This window comes from Ursus arctos, unplaced genomic scaffold (genome assembly GCF_023065955.2).
Source record: "Ursus arctos isolate Adak ecotype North America unplaced genomic scaffold, UrsArc2.0 scaffold_14, whole genome shotgun sequence".
NCBI lineage: Eukaryota > Metazoa > Chordata > Mammalia > Carnivora > Ursidae > Ursus > Ursus arctos.
The window spans coordinates 66,538,309-66,555,865 of NW_026622808.1; the positions used below are offsets into that span (position 1 = coordinate 66,538,309).

The following is a 17,557-nucleotide window of genomic DNA, read 5'->3' on the forward strand; positions in this document are numbered from 1 at the left end:
ACCTGCATTGGGCTCCATGCTAGGCGTGCAGCCTGCTTAAGATTCTCTCTCCCCTCCTCTCCCTCTGTGCACCCCCTCACTCATGCGCGCCCCCTCTCTCTCTCTCAAAAACAACAAACACCACCACCAAAAACCAAAAAACTAACATAACAATAAAATTACTTGTTCCAAAGAAGAGAGAGGAAATCCTGTTCTGAGGTTTCCGCATCCTATTAGAAAACACACACTTGTACAGTATTTGAATGGGTAAATTAACATAGCAGACCACTAAACTTTCAACAGTAAAATAAGGATCTATGGACACAGGTCAATAATCTGTGATCCTAGTGAAACTACTTATAAAATAAGGCTCCCTAAAAATTATATGAGACCAATTCATTTATGATTTAAAAAAAAAAAAAAAGCGGCGACTGCATACGGAAGGCCCAACATTCACTTCTAGTTCTCCAGAGCAAGCCAGACAGTGTAGCTCAATAAACGTCTATTGAATATATCAGTAAAAAATAAAACCATATTTCATATCACCTCAAATACATGCTTGTATTATATAAGTATAGCTAGTTGTGCCTGATTTCTGAATGGGAATCTTCCATTTTTTATATTCAATGTTTTACAGAACTACCTTTGATTACTAGGCAGTATTTGTTTACAAACTAATTTTAATTCTCTAAGGACTGAGTTAGTTTCTGAGATTCTATAACCATGTAAAAAATAATTACCAAAAAAAAAAGTTCACAGAATTCCAAATTAGAGTTGCAAGAAACCTTAAAACATAGTCTACCCCATGATTAAGTGAATTCATTAGAAATATCTGAGGGACAAATTTCTCATATGAGACTAAGCAGCAATAAATATGGAAGACCTCTGTTTTTAAGCCATTATTTAGAAAATCAGTATGGAACTGTTTCTAGTTTGTTCCTGTCCTCGGCAGCCACTCAGGAAGTATTTTCTATCTTTCCACGATGTTTTCTGAAAAAATTACTTTTATCTCCTTATGATTTGATAAAAAATAAGTTTGTAAAACATCTGAAGTTAAAATTGAGAAAACTGCTAAGGCTTTTATAAGGTATTATAGAATTTGCAGACTGCCAATCTAGGGAGTTGGAAAGGAAAAGTCCTAATTACAATTCCTAACAGTTTAGTGCTTGTTTTAATAACCTTAAGGGGAAAACTTTAGTAAGACAATTTGTCCATGATCAATTGAAAATAATGTTCTTTTAGTATCTCTTTGTAAACAAAATTGAGACGGGGATACTGTTAGGCACTTCATTTATTCTTCTCAACTACTAGGAACTCTGCTGTCAGGGTGTTTCATGTTTCAATCATATTAACAACGTTTCTGATACAATATCCTAACATTGAGGTAATATTAATAATACTTCATTTCTAGAATTTTAATTTCAAAGAATGACTAAGACATCCTAATTCTTAAATGCATTGCAATGTAATAGGAGCTTTCTCTGATTTAGATTAATTAAGATCCCACTATGCAGACTCTTTTTGGTGCAGTATCTAAATCACTTTGTTAAGTGTTAAGAGATTTGCTAGAGAACTTAGTCATAGCATTTAATTTAGTTCCTGTTTGCTTTCTCTTCAACTGAAAATGGTGTTAAGAACAGTTGCCTTTTCTATATATTACATAAATGTGGTACAGCTGAATCACATAATGTGATGACTTCTGCTTTTCATTTGAGAATACCAATGGATTCCAATTCTATGGCTCAAATTTTTAATTATTCTTTTCAGCTGCTTGACACCTTCAACTCTGATTAACCATAGTAATCTCTTTTGCCAAGGATTTTAATGAAGTTGAACAGGACAGGAAGTATCCTGCGGCAAACCATCAGAGACCTTGTTCCAGGGTGATATTTATCTGAGTTAGTACTATTTTCATGCCTTCATTCACTTACTCAGTTATGAATAATCAGTTATAATTTCTCCCCCAAAGATAACATGAAAAACTCTGTTAAAGGCACTGCTGAAATCTAGATATGCTATGTTTTCAGAGTACCTCTCATCTACTAGTATAGTAATCCTTTTTTAATAAAAGGAAATGAATTTACTTGGAGATAACTTAAATTTAGAAAATTAGGAAGTTTAATACCCTAGTAATTAGGGTTTCTTTTATAAAGTACTTATTTATGTACTCATAACCACGAGTCTTTAACGGTAAAAATTTAGAGCTAAGTAGACTGAAAATTTGCCTGTTTTTCAAAGAATTAACAGCAACTAGAAAATACCTTTCTACACCTGATTTTAACATTAATAAAAAACTGAACTTAAGCACTACAGTTTTACCTTAAGACTCTTAATGGTTTAGAAATTTTAGATCATCAAGTGAATGTTAAAAGTACACACACATATATATACCCATTTCACTATATATTTTTTACTAATTTCAAATTCCAATTTATTAATTGGTAGAACACAGAGTGATCTCAAATAAAGATATGCTGCTCTCACTTAAGGCAGATTTTGTTTCTGCAAACAATACGCAAATTAAAGATTTACATATAGGATAATATTTACTACATTTAATAATATTACATTGGACTTAAAAATGGTTAAAGAAATTATAAAATGAATGTTTTTCAAAACAAATAATGACCCTACCCAAAGCAGTAAGACTTTGTCTAAGCCCGGATTTTCCTATACACTATTAGTTCTAGTTTAAGTAAGGTAAAATCCTTCATTTACTGTCTATAGTCTGTAATTAAAGAATAATAATCATGGGGAACCTGGGTGGCTCAGTCAGTTAAGTCAGGCTCTTGATATCACCTCAGGTCATGATGTCAGGGTTGTGAGATCGAGCCCTGCATAGGGCTCCACATTGGCAGGGAGCCTGCTCAGGATTATCTCTCAGTCTTCCTCTGCCCCTCCCCCCACCCTCTCTGGAAGGAAGGAAGGAAGGAAGGGAGGGAGGGAGGGAGGGAGGAAGGAAGGGAGGGAGGGAGGGAGGAAGGAAGGGAGGGAGGGAGGGAGGGAGATGGATAATCAGTTAAGAAATTGCTTTTTAGGGGCACCTGGCTGGCTCAGTCAGTAGAGCACGTGACTCCTGATCTCAGGGTTAAGAGTCTGAGCCCCATGTTGGGTGTAGAAATTACTTAAAACAACAACAACAACAATTGCTTTTTAAATCTAATAACTGTTTAGAAACAGAATATATGCAAAGTTTGAGACCTGAGTCTGTATTTCTGAGAGCCATAGAAAAATGTATATTTTACTTTTAAAAACAATCTATACATGTCTGTACATGTGTATTCATGTACATGACATTCATCTGAGCCTCCTAAAATCTGAAGCTCTTGAAGAGGTTATCTTGTGAAACAGATGTTTATATTATAGATGAGAAATAAAAGCTCTGGCATGTTAATTGAATTCCCCAAGTTCCTACCTGGTCATGTAGGGCTGGTACTGTAAATCAGGTCTCTTAAGAGAGTCTCAGTCTCTTGATAATATCATTCTTTTTAGAAACAACAATGCAATCTAGGGCCCTTGCCTCCAAGGTGAAAATGTTCATGCTGATTAGTCAAAACCACAACCACCTGGTCAGTAAGAACCAATAAAATTTCTACCTTACTCTAATCCTTTCATGCTCCAAAAGAAGATATTGAGCGTAGTTCTTTAGATCTTGCTCACTGTTTGAGGTATGAACAGCTGCCACCTGGATATCCTGCACTTGGCTTTACTATTTCTCTTTATCCAGCTCCAAAACTCAGAGGTAATCTGGCATATAATTAATTCAGTGGAGAATAACAGTCAAATGATGCAAGCAATTTACAACAGCTCACGCAAGGGAAAACATTAGATAAACAGGCAAAAACTGGATCGTTTCATAAACTGACCTATACTTGATAAATATATATGATAAAATGTATGTATCATAAATGTAAACACACTGATGCAGACTATAAAAGCAGCTTTAGTTTAGGAAGAAGTATGTAATAAAAGTTCTCTCTTCCTCTCCTCTTTCAAATTGTGTGACCTCACTGGCAGTTTGGTTCTTCAAAATGAAAATGGACCTCTTAAAAATTAAAATAATTACCTGAAGACACAGAGTTGTGATAAACTTTCTCCAGACTACCCACTCCCCCATTTCATTCTCACATACTAATCCACGTAGTCTTTACTTCTTAAAGATTTGTTTCCTAACTAGCAGCTTCCTATTGCTGCCAATTCTGTTCCTAATAGCTCTTTGGTGAGACTCTTCTTGGAGTATTTGATCTCTCATTCTGTACACACCTTATCTCTAGTGACCGCCATTAACAGAATAAATAAAAGCCTTTATTTCTAGGAAACTTAAAATTTCCTGGAACCCACCTGATAACTGTTAAATAGGACAATATGGGATCCAGTTCCTTGGTAAGGAAGAAGGCTGCACCATCTTTGGGGGAGGATATCAAAGATATTTAATGTTGTGGCACTTCAAGTGGGCATCAAAGTAATTTTCTCCCCTATTTAAATGACAACACTATAACATATTTATATGTATCTTGGTAAACTTCTGTGGGCATACTAATAATGTAAATTCCACCAGTGTATCAGAGAGTGCATATGTTTTACACTTTGGTAGAGATTACCAAATTACCCTTTGGAAAGATTACAGCAATTTGATCTACTACCAACAGTGTAGGCGAATGACTGTGCCAGCTCTAGGTATCAAACTTTTGCATCTGATTACTCTGGTAAGTGAAAATAAAATCTTATTTTAAGTATCAACTGCATTCCTTTAATTAAGGATAAACTTGACCATTGTTCGATATGTAATTTGACCATACATATTCCTTTTTTTGTGAGCTCTTTTGGATCCCCATAAGAATCTTTTCCCTGAGCTTGCAATCAGGACATAATTGAAGTATGCCTACATTTTTTTAAAAAAGATTTAATTAATTAATTTATTTGAAAGAGAGAGTGCATGAGCAAGGGGGGAGGAAGAATCTCAAGCAGAGTCTAAGCTGAGTGCTGAGCCTGAGCTGAGTGCTGAGCCTGATGCGGGGCTTGATCTCAAGATTCTGAGATCATGACCTGAGGTGAAACCAAGAGTCAGGTGTTTTAACTACTGCGCCACCGAGGTGCCCCAGAATGTGCCTAGATTTTTAAAAAATAGATACCAGAGGAACCACCAGAAATAAGAAGTCAACTTAATTAAGCTTCTACACTCTCCAGAAATGATTCTCTATAAATTTATTCTCACAGGTTTCCACTGAATATAAAATACTTTCTTCCACCCAAGTATCAGTCTAAACACGGTTTGTATTCTCTACTTCCTCAGACTTCCAACAACCACAACACTTTTAATGAAGAGCAAATGAGAATTAAAGGACATATTCTAATCTTATTTCCTGGCCTTACACATCTCACATTTCCTATTCCACTTATCTGAAAAATAATCCGGATTGTTCCCCAAACTATTTTAAAATCAAAGATAGGCTCCTAAATATATCTAATAGAGTCAAATAGAGGACTAACAGAGAACTCCTTGTATTTTAGGTATTGAAGATGCATACACGGTTTGCATGTGTACACTCATACACCCTCTCCTCTCCCACCCCCACTCCCCCTACATATGGGGATTGTAAGTTTGAACATGAAGATGACAATTACGGTGATAGAGAAGGTAGTATCTCTGAGGTTGCCTTTTCTGCTTTTTTGACTTCTTGAAACTTTCCCTCCTACCTCGAACCCCGTCCCCAGTCTACCTTACAATACACACACTCTTGTCCATGCTCAAGGTAAAAATATATAAACTGAAGTCCAAATTAGTCTACCTTTAGTTTAAAGGCCCAGAGGTATTTAACTGGAATCAAATTATGGACACTCCTCATTCCCCAGCCAAAAATACTCACCCTTCTCTAAACCTGTAAACAGTATAATTTTTCTATTTTGTATCACCTTCCTATTTTTAGTTATTTTTGCAAGTTTTTATATTTCTAATAGAGACCATGAGTCCTTAAATCAGAGATGTGTCTTACACATTACTGAACTCCTGAGAGCTCCCACCACAGTACTTTATACTGAATGGCCAGTCACTGTTTCATTCTTATATTAGTTGAGTTCATATTTGTAAAGTGCTTTGAATAGTGCCTGCACATTTAAGTTTATTAAATAAAATAAATGAAAGAAATGGACGAATTTTCCCTCTCTACTGAATTTTTCCCATCAACATGATTTTTCCCATCTCCCACCTTTAAAAAACTTCTTTTTGACCTCATTTCCTCTACCAGTTACTGCTCACTTCTCTGCTCCCTATTGAAGTAAAACTCATTAAAATGGTCTCCAAATTCCTCTCTTCCCATTCTCAAACTCACTCAACTGGTTTTAATCTCATCATTCTACCAAAAAATGTTTGGGAAGATGACCAATCCTTCCTACATTACTATGTTCGAAGATGAGTTCTTAGTCCTTACCTCACTTGACCCATCAGCATCATTTGACAGAGCTGCTGTTTCTCTCCTCCTATGAAGAATTTCTATACTTGGCTTCCAACTTGATTTTCCTCATCCATTATGGGCCACTATTCCTCCTCCTGTTATTCTCAAACCAGATTACTCAGGGCTCAGTTCTTTTTCCTCTTCTCTCCTTTATTTACATTTATTCCCTCTCTTGGTAACTTCATCTAGTCTTCTGATTTTAAATATCATCTAATTGTATTTTCAGCCTTCAATTGTATTTTCAGCCCAGACCTCCTAAATTCCAGACTCGTATAGTCAGTTATTCTCACTTAGACATCTAACAAACATCTCAGACTGAACTCTTGCTCTTTCCCACAAAACCTGACCCACCAGCAGACTTTGTATTTCGTTAATGACAAATCCGTTCTTCCAGCTGTTCAACCTAAAATCCTTGTAGTCATCAATTTCTCTCTTTCATACCTTACATCCAATCCACCAGAAAATCCTCTTGACTGTACATTCAAAATACATCCAAAATCTAACCACTTCTTATTACCTTCACTTCTGCTACTTTAGTCTGAGCCATGATCATATCTTGCCTGGGTTACTAGAATGGCCTTCTTACTGGTCTCCCTTGCCACCATATAATCTATTCTCAGTACTAAGCCAGAATGATCCTTTAAAAACAAAAGTCAAATTATGTCACTCCTCTGCTTAAAATTCTTCAATGTATTCCCTTTACATTCAAAGAGAGAGCCAGTCCTTAAAAATGGCCTCAAGGGTATAGCCACAAATTCATCCAATCAAGTATGCCTTTCTCTTTAAAATTTGACTTTCTCATTCCTTCCATCAAAAAGTGGAATCTACTTCTCCATCCTGTGAAACTGGGTTTGGTCATGGCCTTGGCTTTGGCCACATGAACATCAAATGTGACACAGCAGAGACCTGAAATGTGTTTGTATATCGAGGCTTGCTCTCTCTTGCTACATCAAGATCTCCAGAAGGCTTTACATCTCAGTTAATGACAACTCCATCCTTACAGCTGTTCAGGCTAAAATCCTCATACCACATGGAGACAGGCTCAACTAACAGCCAGAACCAACTATCAGACATGTAAGGAAGCCCATCTTAGACCATCCAGCTCCACCTAAGCTACCCAGCAATAATAGTGACCTCCAGGCAAGACCAGCACAAAAACCACCCAACTAATCCCAGCCCAAATAGCTGACTCACAAGAACTGTGAGCAAATAAAATAGTTGTTTAAAGTCACTCAATTTTGAAGTCGTTTGTTTTACAGTAATAGGCAACTGAGAAACTCTATTACATCTTTGACACCGCAATTCCTACCACTCTGCCCTCCCTTCTTGCTCTAGTCATACCAACCTCTCTTCTATTCTTTGCATATAATCAGCAACACTCCCGCTTTTGTTCTGGCTGTACCCTCTACTGGGAATGCTCACTTCTCAGACAGCTGTACGGCTAACGAGCTTATTTCTTTTAAGCCCTTCCTCAAATGTCTCTTAAACTTACTATCTTTTTAAAATAGCAGTCTACCCTCAGCACTTCCAATCTCACCCCCCTTTATTGTTTTTATAGCCCATCCTACTTCTCTAACACACTCCATAGTTTACTTATTAGGTTTATCATGTGTTGTCATCTTCCCCAACTAGAATGTAAGGTTCAGATGAGAGAGGAGTTTTATCTTTTAAAAGTTCACTGTTTGATACAATACAGCCCAATGTAAATAACACTTGTTTACAAGGTAAAGCATCTACATATGACCAAGTGATTACACATGTATGTTCTGAATTGCCACTGTAAATTCTGGGCATTTGTATAGAAAACCCAAGCAATGTCAACATTGGTAAGGAATTATCTGGAATGCCTGCATTACATATATGACTTAAACATATAGATGTGTGGTGTTGCAGGGTTATTAAGAAAGAAAAGAGGGAATTATTCATCTTTAGAACTTGTCAATATCTGGAGATATTTTAATCTCATTAAAAAACAGATATAAGTTTAACATTGTCCAGCTTTCTAAAATTCTCCATTTATTACCTATAGTCAAATGTATTTTCCCCTCGAATCTTCCTTCAAAATATTCATTCTGTAGTATAGAATGAACTCTTAACAAAGCATGTTGCAATCTCACGTAAGGAGGACATATATGAACCCCAATCTATAGCAGTTTAATATCCAGATAGTCATACTAAGAATTACAGATGTGGAGCAAGTACCTCATTTCTGAGTATTTTAATCATTGTTTCAATGAGAGTATTTTAGTTCACCAGTCAATGAATAGTTTGTTAAGTAAGAGGGAAACATGGGTAGGGAAGCAACAAAACAATTTCATCTACAATCATTTACTCAGGTACTCAGTATATTTTTAAGCAAATTTTCTCTACTCATGAATTAATACAATCATGGAGAAAATCAACTAAAAATGTTTCAATTACATTTTATGTTCCCCTCCTCCCTTTCGACTGTCAATAAGGGGGGAAAGGAGTTAATTCTGTTTTACTATCAGTCTCCACCTCCTACCCTTTTAGGGCTCTCCCATGAATTCTTTATTTTATTTTATTATTTTTTTTATTGAATTCTTTCTTTCTGACCAACCCATTCAACCTGAGCTAGCATTCTTAATAAAACACAGATAAGTAAACTGACCTTTTATAACCCCAGAACAAACAGAGATGTGCCAAGGTTTTAAAACCCAAGATACGGAACAAACAGAAAAAAAGGGTACAGAGCAGAGCCACAAATCTCTTTAATGAAGTCAGTATTTACATTATTAACCGTAAGTCATAAGAGAATAATTTAATATCAGAGTAAAAAATCTGGACCTTAAATCCAATGGCTCAAGGGCAAATAGTATTAATGTATATTCACTTTAGAATCAGGTAAAACTATTAAAAAATCTGTTCTGCTTTAGCATTATCTCTTAGGAAATATCTGTGTATCCTTTATAGAACCAATTCAAAAAATCATGGTAAAATCAAGCTATGGGCTAAGTTTTCTACTCAAGATTACAGATCAAATGTGAACATGGTGGTTGTTTGCATAAAGCTGGATCATCTTCCTATCCAGTTGTATCTCAGAGACCTGTTCTTCTGACCTGCAGACATAAACTTTAGCACTGAGATATGTGCGCACTGCTTTACAATTCAGAAAACTGCCAAGTCTTTGGGAAAAATACAGTAAAAACAAGTAGCTGAGCAATAAGGACTTTTGTTTTTAATGGGAGAAATATTTCAAACGGCTCTAATCCAAATTCTTATTTGTTATGCATGCCTAGCATCTTCAAATTTAACCCAAGCTTTTCCTAAGCTGCCAAAGGCAAACGAAACTCTTTTGTTCATTGAAGGAAACACTTATTTTCTGATAACCTTTTTTGCCTGAGAGAGTGAGAATGACATTTACTCTGCACTGAAGCAGCCCATCACACGGGAGTCGGAACACTCCAGTATGATCTGAGCATGCCCACACAGTCAAAGAGTGCTCTGTACATTCCGCCCAAATAGCTATGGGCAAAATGAACAACTAGGAAACAGATAACATGCTTCCTGATTATTACAACCTCACACAAGTCAGTCCAAAAATAGCAAATGCCCGTGGCTGAGATCTGAAAAATGCTGAGTTTCAGCAGCAAAGCATTTCCTGTATCTATTTAACCAGCCCCCACTTAAAGCTGAAGAATTATAGGATTAAGGAAGAGATTTAAAAAAAAAAAGACAGATACACACACATATACAACATACGGTTTCCGAGGAGAGTGAGGGTTCCATGCTTGTAAGGGAGAAAGAGGAGGAATATGCCGAATAACCCTCGGGTTTCTCCCAGATTTGAACATGCTGTACTGTGGCATGAGGTCAGCAGAGACTGACTCCAGCCCTGTGAGGCTGAATTCTACCCTGACAAAGCACTATCACTGTAATATGAAGCAAAAGGATCCAGGGCATGTTGGCAGCTGTACAGAGTGGCTGTTCTAGAAAGTAATGGCAATTCCAAAACAAGAGATCTATGCTGTCACATGAGATAATCTTCAGCCCAGTTAAGCAATAAGAACCAAAAATACTTGAATCCTAAACACAGGCAGCTCAAAATATTAAAAGGTAGGAAAGAACTTTTCTCCTTGAACCTATCTTGTGTCTGGAGGAGACGAAAAGAAGTGGGAAATTTGAAGAGCTATTGGTTGATTTGATTTGTATCACTAATAATATATTGTTTTTGATCTGAGCTGAGACACAGTCTTCTGGACACTGTGACCTAGGTGAGAAGCCCCAAACCTTCTCTATGATTTCACAACAGAGCAGGGGAAATATCCTGAAAATATACTTTTGGTAATGGATATATGCCAGAACTGAAGATAAGGTAAACAACCTCATTTCCCACACATACCCAGAAGGCAAAGGTTGCTACAAGCCTAATGCACATGATTGTTGTTTTTTTTTTTTAGGGCACCAAGAATCTATGCAAGTGTTTACTGTTAGAAATTCTTCCCTGAAATAAGGGGAACACTAAAAAAGTCTTATACAGGAAAAGGAGCCAGAGCATGGTATTTCTGTCAAGAGAAAATATGAGGCAATGCACATATAATCCTTAAAATTTGCGGTCTCCCTTACATTACTAAAGTCCTACTCCAGACCAGAAGTGACCCAATTGTTCAATAAATAAAATTTAGCCAGGAAACGGCAGTAAACACAGGACACAGAGACAAAACAAAACAGTATGAAAGCACTACTGCAAGGTAAATTAAGTTCTTCAACAGTTCAGTATTAGCACAGATTAAATGAAGTTAGAATTTTTTTTTTTTTAAAGTAGGCTCCATGCCCAACGTGGGGCTTGAATTCACAATTGAGATCAAGAGTCACAGGCTCTACTGACTGACGCAGCCAGGTGCCCCATGAAGTTAAAATTTTAAATAAATTGAAAATTTGCTCTATGCCGCACTATCAATTTAAAAAAAAAAAAATCTTTCAAAGCTCTCTGCTACTTACATGAAAAAGTCCAAACAGCCAGGTATGTAACATAATGATCCTGACAATCAGGTCTCTTCCTGCTTTTCCCATTCTATCTCCTCTGTGTTTCATTCACTGAACTACCCATTACTGCCATTTTACAGGAATAGAAATGGAAAAGCAGGAGGGTTAATAACTTGCTCAGAGTTAAATGGCTAAGTGGTAGGCTGGGATTTAGACCACACTGTACAATTCTCACTCCACTCTCTTACCTACTACATAGTTACGTTTACAATAAGAATTCTATCTTTAAGGAATCAGTAGAGACAGAACATGAGCACCTACAATGGTGTTCAGAAAGAGAGAAAGTGAATCACTATAGGTTGGAGAAAAGCTTCAAGGAAAGAGGTAGAACTTAACACTGAACTGTTCATTCAAATATCTGAGGCACTGTTCTGAAGAAGCATCAAAAAACAAACATATTATGCCTACATGCTAGCTGGGGAAGATAGCCAATAAACAAATATTAAATATGTATCCACTGGTGATGAGTGCTATGAAGAAAAATAAAGCAGAATAAAGAGGACAGAAGATGATGGGGCCTCTCTGATAAAAGAATATCTGACCAGAGATCTGAATGAAAGCATACAGATACCTGGGGAAAGGTATTCCAGGGAGAGATACCAAGTTCAAAGGCCTTGAGACAGGAATGGATTTGGTGTGCACAAAGAATGCCAAGGAGGATGAGTGACTAAGGGAGGGAAAATAGAAAATAAGGACAGAGAGGCTCGGTGAATGAAAGCAGGGTCGGATTGTGTATGACACTGTAGGCTACTGTAAGGAAGTCAATGGGAGTCTTCAGCAGTTAGGAAAGGTTTTAGGTTTTAACAGGATCACTCTGAGTAAAGAACAGACAATGTTGGAGTTAAGTGAGGGCTGGGGGACAGGAGAGTGCTTAGGAGGCTGTTACAATAGTCCACACAAGACAGCTCAAGTCAAGTACCTATGCCATGTTACCTGACATCCACTGAGGGAGCAAAAAACAGGTATTAAATACACAATGGAAGTGGGGGTGGGGAGGGATAAGGAAGAAAAATAAAGGAAAGGCTTTTTACTTACAGGATACACTAGTTTAAATTTTGTAAGTACTAGTTCACCAATATTGGATTTAAAAAGGAGATACACATAATTTGATTATACATTTCCAACTCACAATCAAGGTTTTTTTGGATGTATACTTGTACCCAAATACCTAATAGGTGATCTTACAATTTCTAAAACAATTTTTCCATTCATTAAGAATTTTACTTAAAGATGTAATTCAGCATCTTATTAAGTCTAGGAAACAAAAATATCACCAAATAGGAAAAACTATTACTGGGTAGTTTCAAAAGAGGTAGTTTTTAAATACTGGATATATAGTTTCCCATATTAATAAATTTTGCTTTAGATCATTTTACAGGGACTTCTGAAAGAATAGTTTACTTTGAACATGAATTTTTGTGTTGATATCTAGACTGTCAAAGGAAAGTTTGATTCCTGTTGTAGGATATACAGGGAACAGTGCCCAGAAAGGTCATTATTATCAATTGAAAAGGAGTAATTGTAGTCTATTTTTGAGTCCTGAGCTTCTTTCCTATGATCTTAACACAAGGCCAAGAGAAAATACATTTGAGAGGGCAATAAAACCTTTCTTTGGTGTATGGGGTTTAGTCCACTGCGAAGCTAGGAGGCATGAACTAATGTTTTTTATTTCCTTCTGTGAACCAGAATAGGAACAGAAGGGAGCATCTGAGAAGTTATACAAACCTGTACAGACACAGCACTACATAGCTACAGACTTTACGCCAAAAATGAATAGGAATTAGTAGGGGGACAAAAGGAGTTCATCATTCATACCTCATCTACAGAGGAAATGTGTGACTAACAAAGGGACGAAACAGTTACACCCCTAAATTACTCTCTCCAAAGTCCAAAACAAAATTTTCTAAGAGGAGGGAAGGATCCTGTATTAATTTATTAAATAAGTATTACCATGTGTCAGGCCCTGTGTCTGGCATTTAGGGATGAAAAAATGAATAAGATGAACAGGTCTTGCTTGCTACTGACGTGAGAGATCATTTGTATTTTCTAGACTACAGTATTTCTTAACACTTTGTAAAAACTCACACCCCTCTTCAGTAACTTTTCATTCCATATTCTATGTCCTCTCCCCAGCCTAGAATCTTTGCTTTCTGTAATTTATATTGTGGATAAGAATTATACTGATTCTTCTTTCATTTTTTCAAATCATACATCTCCATCAGAGATCCTGGTCTCTAGAGCCTTCTAGGGATGTTAAGAAGCACTATCCAGATCAAACACCTCACTTGTAGTATGAAAGCCAAGATACTAGAAGAAGTAAAGGATGCAGTAATGGCCAGATCAGATCTATAATCCATCTCTTCTATTTCTCTATTTATGTTCTTTCTACTACACCACGATGCTGTCCTCCTACCATCTTTTTCCTACTTCATGTGTTCATTCCATAGTAATCTGGTTTCTTATGTTTACCACTGCTTAAAAACAAAGGAAAAAGAAATGAGCAAAAAACAAAAACACCCTCAATTTCTGTAATGTACTAATTTTGTAGGATGCTTCTGGTTTAGTATTCCTGCCTTATATCTTCACCATATAAAAACCTTCGTGGAGGCTTCCCCCCCCCCCCCCCCACAAATTACTTCTTTGGATGCTATCTGACTATATGTTTAAAAAGGTTCCTTTCTGGGGCGCCTGGGTGGCACAGCGGTTAAGCGTCTGCCTTCGGCTCAGGGCGTAATCCTGGCGATCTGGGATCGAGCCCCACGTCAGGCTCTTCTGCTATGAGCCTGCTTCTTCCTCTCCCACTCCCCCTGCTTGTGTTCCCTCTCTCGCTGGCTGTCTCTATCTCTGTCGAATAAATAAATAAAATCTTTAAAAAAAAAAAAAAGGTTCCTTTCTATCCCCAAAATTAATCCCAATGTTGTCTGCAGTGCTATGTAAGCTCTTGGGTGTGGTTGTTAAAATTTAGATATTATCGATACATATAACATTGTATTCGTTTTAAGTGTACAACACAATGATCTGATACATGTGTATATTGCAAAATGATTACCACAGTAAGTTTAGTTAATATCCATAACCACGTATGGTTACAAAAATTTTTCCTTTTGATGAGAACTTTTAAGATCCACTCACAGCATCTTTCATGTGAGTGCCTCTGGAACCACATTCCCTATACTGAGAGTCAATTAATGATAGAGTTAAGGGGGAAAGTAATTGGGTACACAAAGAATGAACTGAAATCTCTGCCAAGATGTGGGTCTACAGGGCACATGGGTGGCTCAGTTGGTTAAGTGGCTGCCTTCAGCTCAGGTCATGATCTCGGGGTTCTGGGATCAATCCCCACATCAGGCTCCCTCTGCCTCTGCCCTCCCCCGCCCCCAGCTTGTGTGCATGCTCTCATAAATAAATAAATAAATAAATAAATAAATAAATAAAATCTTCTTTTTAAAAAAAAGATGTGGGTCTATAATCATCAACACTTATAGGAAAATAACACATTTCAACAAGTTTCAAACAATCACAGTCTACATTTTTTAAAATAACAGGCAATCTTCTTCAATTATTCCCTCTTAGATACTGGAGTCTCTTAATGTTTTTGTTGAAGGAATATGGATAATCTGGAAGGAAACTTGTTTTAAGAAAAAAACAAAAAAACAAAAAGCACTCACCATCTGTGAAAGACATTAATTTGGAGGCCCCTAATGAGCAGCACTCCTTGTATCCATGCCCTATAGCTTCCCACACTGACTCTGGGTTTGGTCACAGGTCTAACTACAGCAAATGGGGAGTTAGCAAGTATGATGCAGAGATCTGGTAAGTGCCTAGAAATTGGAGACTGTTCTTTTGAACACTCCATGGAATCCAGTGACCATGCTGCAAAAGAGCCCAACCAGCCAGACCGAGAGTAGTAAGAGTGGAAGGCTCGACGTCGTTGGCCAAGAGCCACAGCTAAATTCTGAGTCAATGGCTAATACATATTGCCAGCCACGTGAGTGAGGCCATTTGGACCTTCTGGGCATCCCAATATCCCAACCAATACAAAGGAAAGCAGAAGAACCACCTGGTCAGGCCACAGAATCATGACATATAAATTGTCACTTTATGCCACTAAATTTTAAAAAAATGTTTTAAATTAGCACTACAAAATTAACTTTTGAGATATGTGTACAGTTCTATGAATTTTAAAACATGCATAGATTCATGTAACTATCAGCATAATCAGAACAAAGAGCAGTTCCATTGCTTTAAAGACTCCTTTGCAAAAAACTGAGGAAAGCAAATCAAAGCCACAGTGAACTACCACCTCACAGCAGTCAGAATGGCTAGTAATGAAAAACACAAGGAACAAGTGCTGGTGAGGATGTGGAGAAAAGGGAACCCTCATTCACTGTAGCGGAGTGCGGGAGGGGGGAGTGTGTAAACTGGTATAACCACTGTGGAAAATGGTATAATGAATAAAATTACCGAGGTGCCTGGGTGGCTCAGTCAGTTGAGCGTCTGATTCTTGATTTTGGCTCAGGTCGTGATCTCAGGGCTGTGGGATCAAGCCCTGTGTCAGGCTGTGCGCTCAGTGCAGAAAGTGCTTGTCCCTCTCCCTCTGCTCCTCCACCCCACCTCAAATAAATAAATAAAAATCTTAAAAAAAAAAAAAAGAAAAGAATTACCATATGATCCAGTAATTCCACTACTGGGTATTTACCCAAAGAAAACAAAAACACTAATTCAAACAGATATATGTACCCTTATGTTTACTGCAGCATTATTGACAATAGCCAACACAGGGAAGCCACGCAAGTGTTAATTGGTCAATGAATGGATAAAGAAGATATGGTACATAAATACAGTGGAATATTAACCATAAAAAAAGAACAAAATCTTAATCTTACCATTTGCGACAACATGGATGCACCTAGAGGGAATTTTGCTAAGTGAAATAAATCAGACAAAGACAAGTATCATATGATTTCACCTCTATGTGGAATGTAAAAAAAAAAAGAACAAATAAACAAAAAAATGAACAGACTCTTAAAATACTCTTAGAGAACAAACTGGTGGTTGCCAAAGGGGAGGTAGTGGGGGCAATGGGTGAAATAGATTAAGGGGTACAAACTTCTAGTTATAAAATAAGTCACGGAGATGAAAAGTACAGCATAGGAAATACAGTCAATGATACTGTAATAATTGTGCGGTAACAAATGGTGACTGCACTTATCACAGTGAGCAATGAGTAAAGAACTGTTGAACTATAGAACTAATATAACACTGTATGTCAATAATACGCCATAAATAAATAAATTACTCCCTTGTGTAGTCACACCTAACCCCACCACTAATGCATAATCCATTCTTTTCACCATGATTTTGTCTTTTTTGAGAATGTGATATAAACAAAGTCATATACTATATAACTTTTGAGATGATTTCTTTTACTCAGCACAATGTCTCTGAAACTCATGCATTGAGGATATTGTACATATCAATGGTTCATTTCTTTTTATTGTTGAGTAGTAGTCCACTATATGGATGTACCACAGTTTGTTTATCCATTCACTTGCTGAAGGATTTTTGGACGGTTTCTACTTCTGGCAATTATGAACAGAGCTGCTCTAAACATTGGTATGAAGAATTTTGTGGAAATATTAAGTTTTCACTTCTATAGGTTAAAAACCTGGGAATGGATTTGTTGGGTCACATGTTAAGTGTACATTTAACTTAAAAAAATCACCAAACTGTTTTACAGAGTAGTTGTACCATTTTCTTTTCCTATAAACAATGCATTAGGGTTATTGTCTGCATCCTTGTCAGTATCTGAAATGGTCAGTTTTCATTTGTGCCATTAGACTAGTATTATCTCTTCATGGTTTTAATTTGCATTTCCCTAATGGTCAATAATGCTAAATATTTTTCATATTTATTTACCACCGTACATCCTCTTTGGTAAACAGACTATTTAAGACATTCAAATTCAACCATTTTTCAAATGGGTTTTTTTTTTTCCTAGTCAGTTCTGAAAGTTTAAAAATATACTCTGAATATATGGCCTTTGTCAGATATATCTGCAAAATTTTCTCCTAGGCTGTAGCACGCCTTCTCATTCTCTTAATAGTGTTTCTCATCAT

General features: G+C 36.8%; 1 protein-coding gene across 9 annotated transcripts in view; it reads right to left on the reverse strand.

Annotated features, from left to right (window-relative positions):
* TMCC1 (transmembrane and coiled-coil domain family 1) overlaps positions 1 to 17,557 on the reverse strand; it is a 232,902-nt gene that overhangs the window by 47,298 nt on the left and 168,047 nt on the right. The window contains exon 1 of one of the 9 annotated variants that reach the window (XM_048227230.2): positions 10,155 to 16,091. The exons of 7 other annotated variants lie outside the window; for them this stretch is intronic. In XM_048227230.2, the coding sequence (XP_048083187.1) occupies positions 10,155 to 10,181 (27 nt within the window). In that variant the 5' untranslated portion in view covers positions 10,182 to 16,091. Of the gene's footprint in view, positions 1 to 10,139; positions 16,092 to 17,557 lie in introns of those variants that run through there. One more of the 9 variants, XM_048227228.2, reaches the window with a different exon arrangement.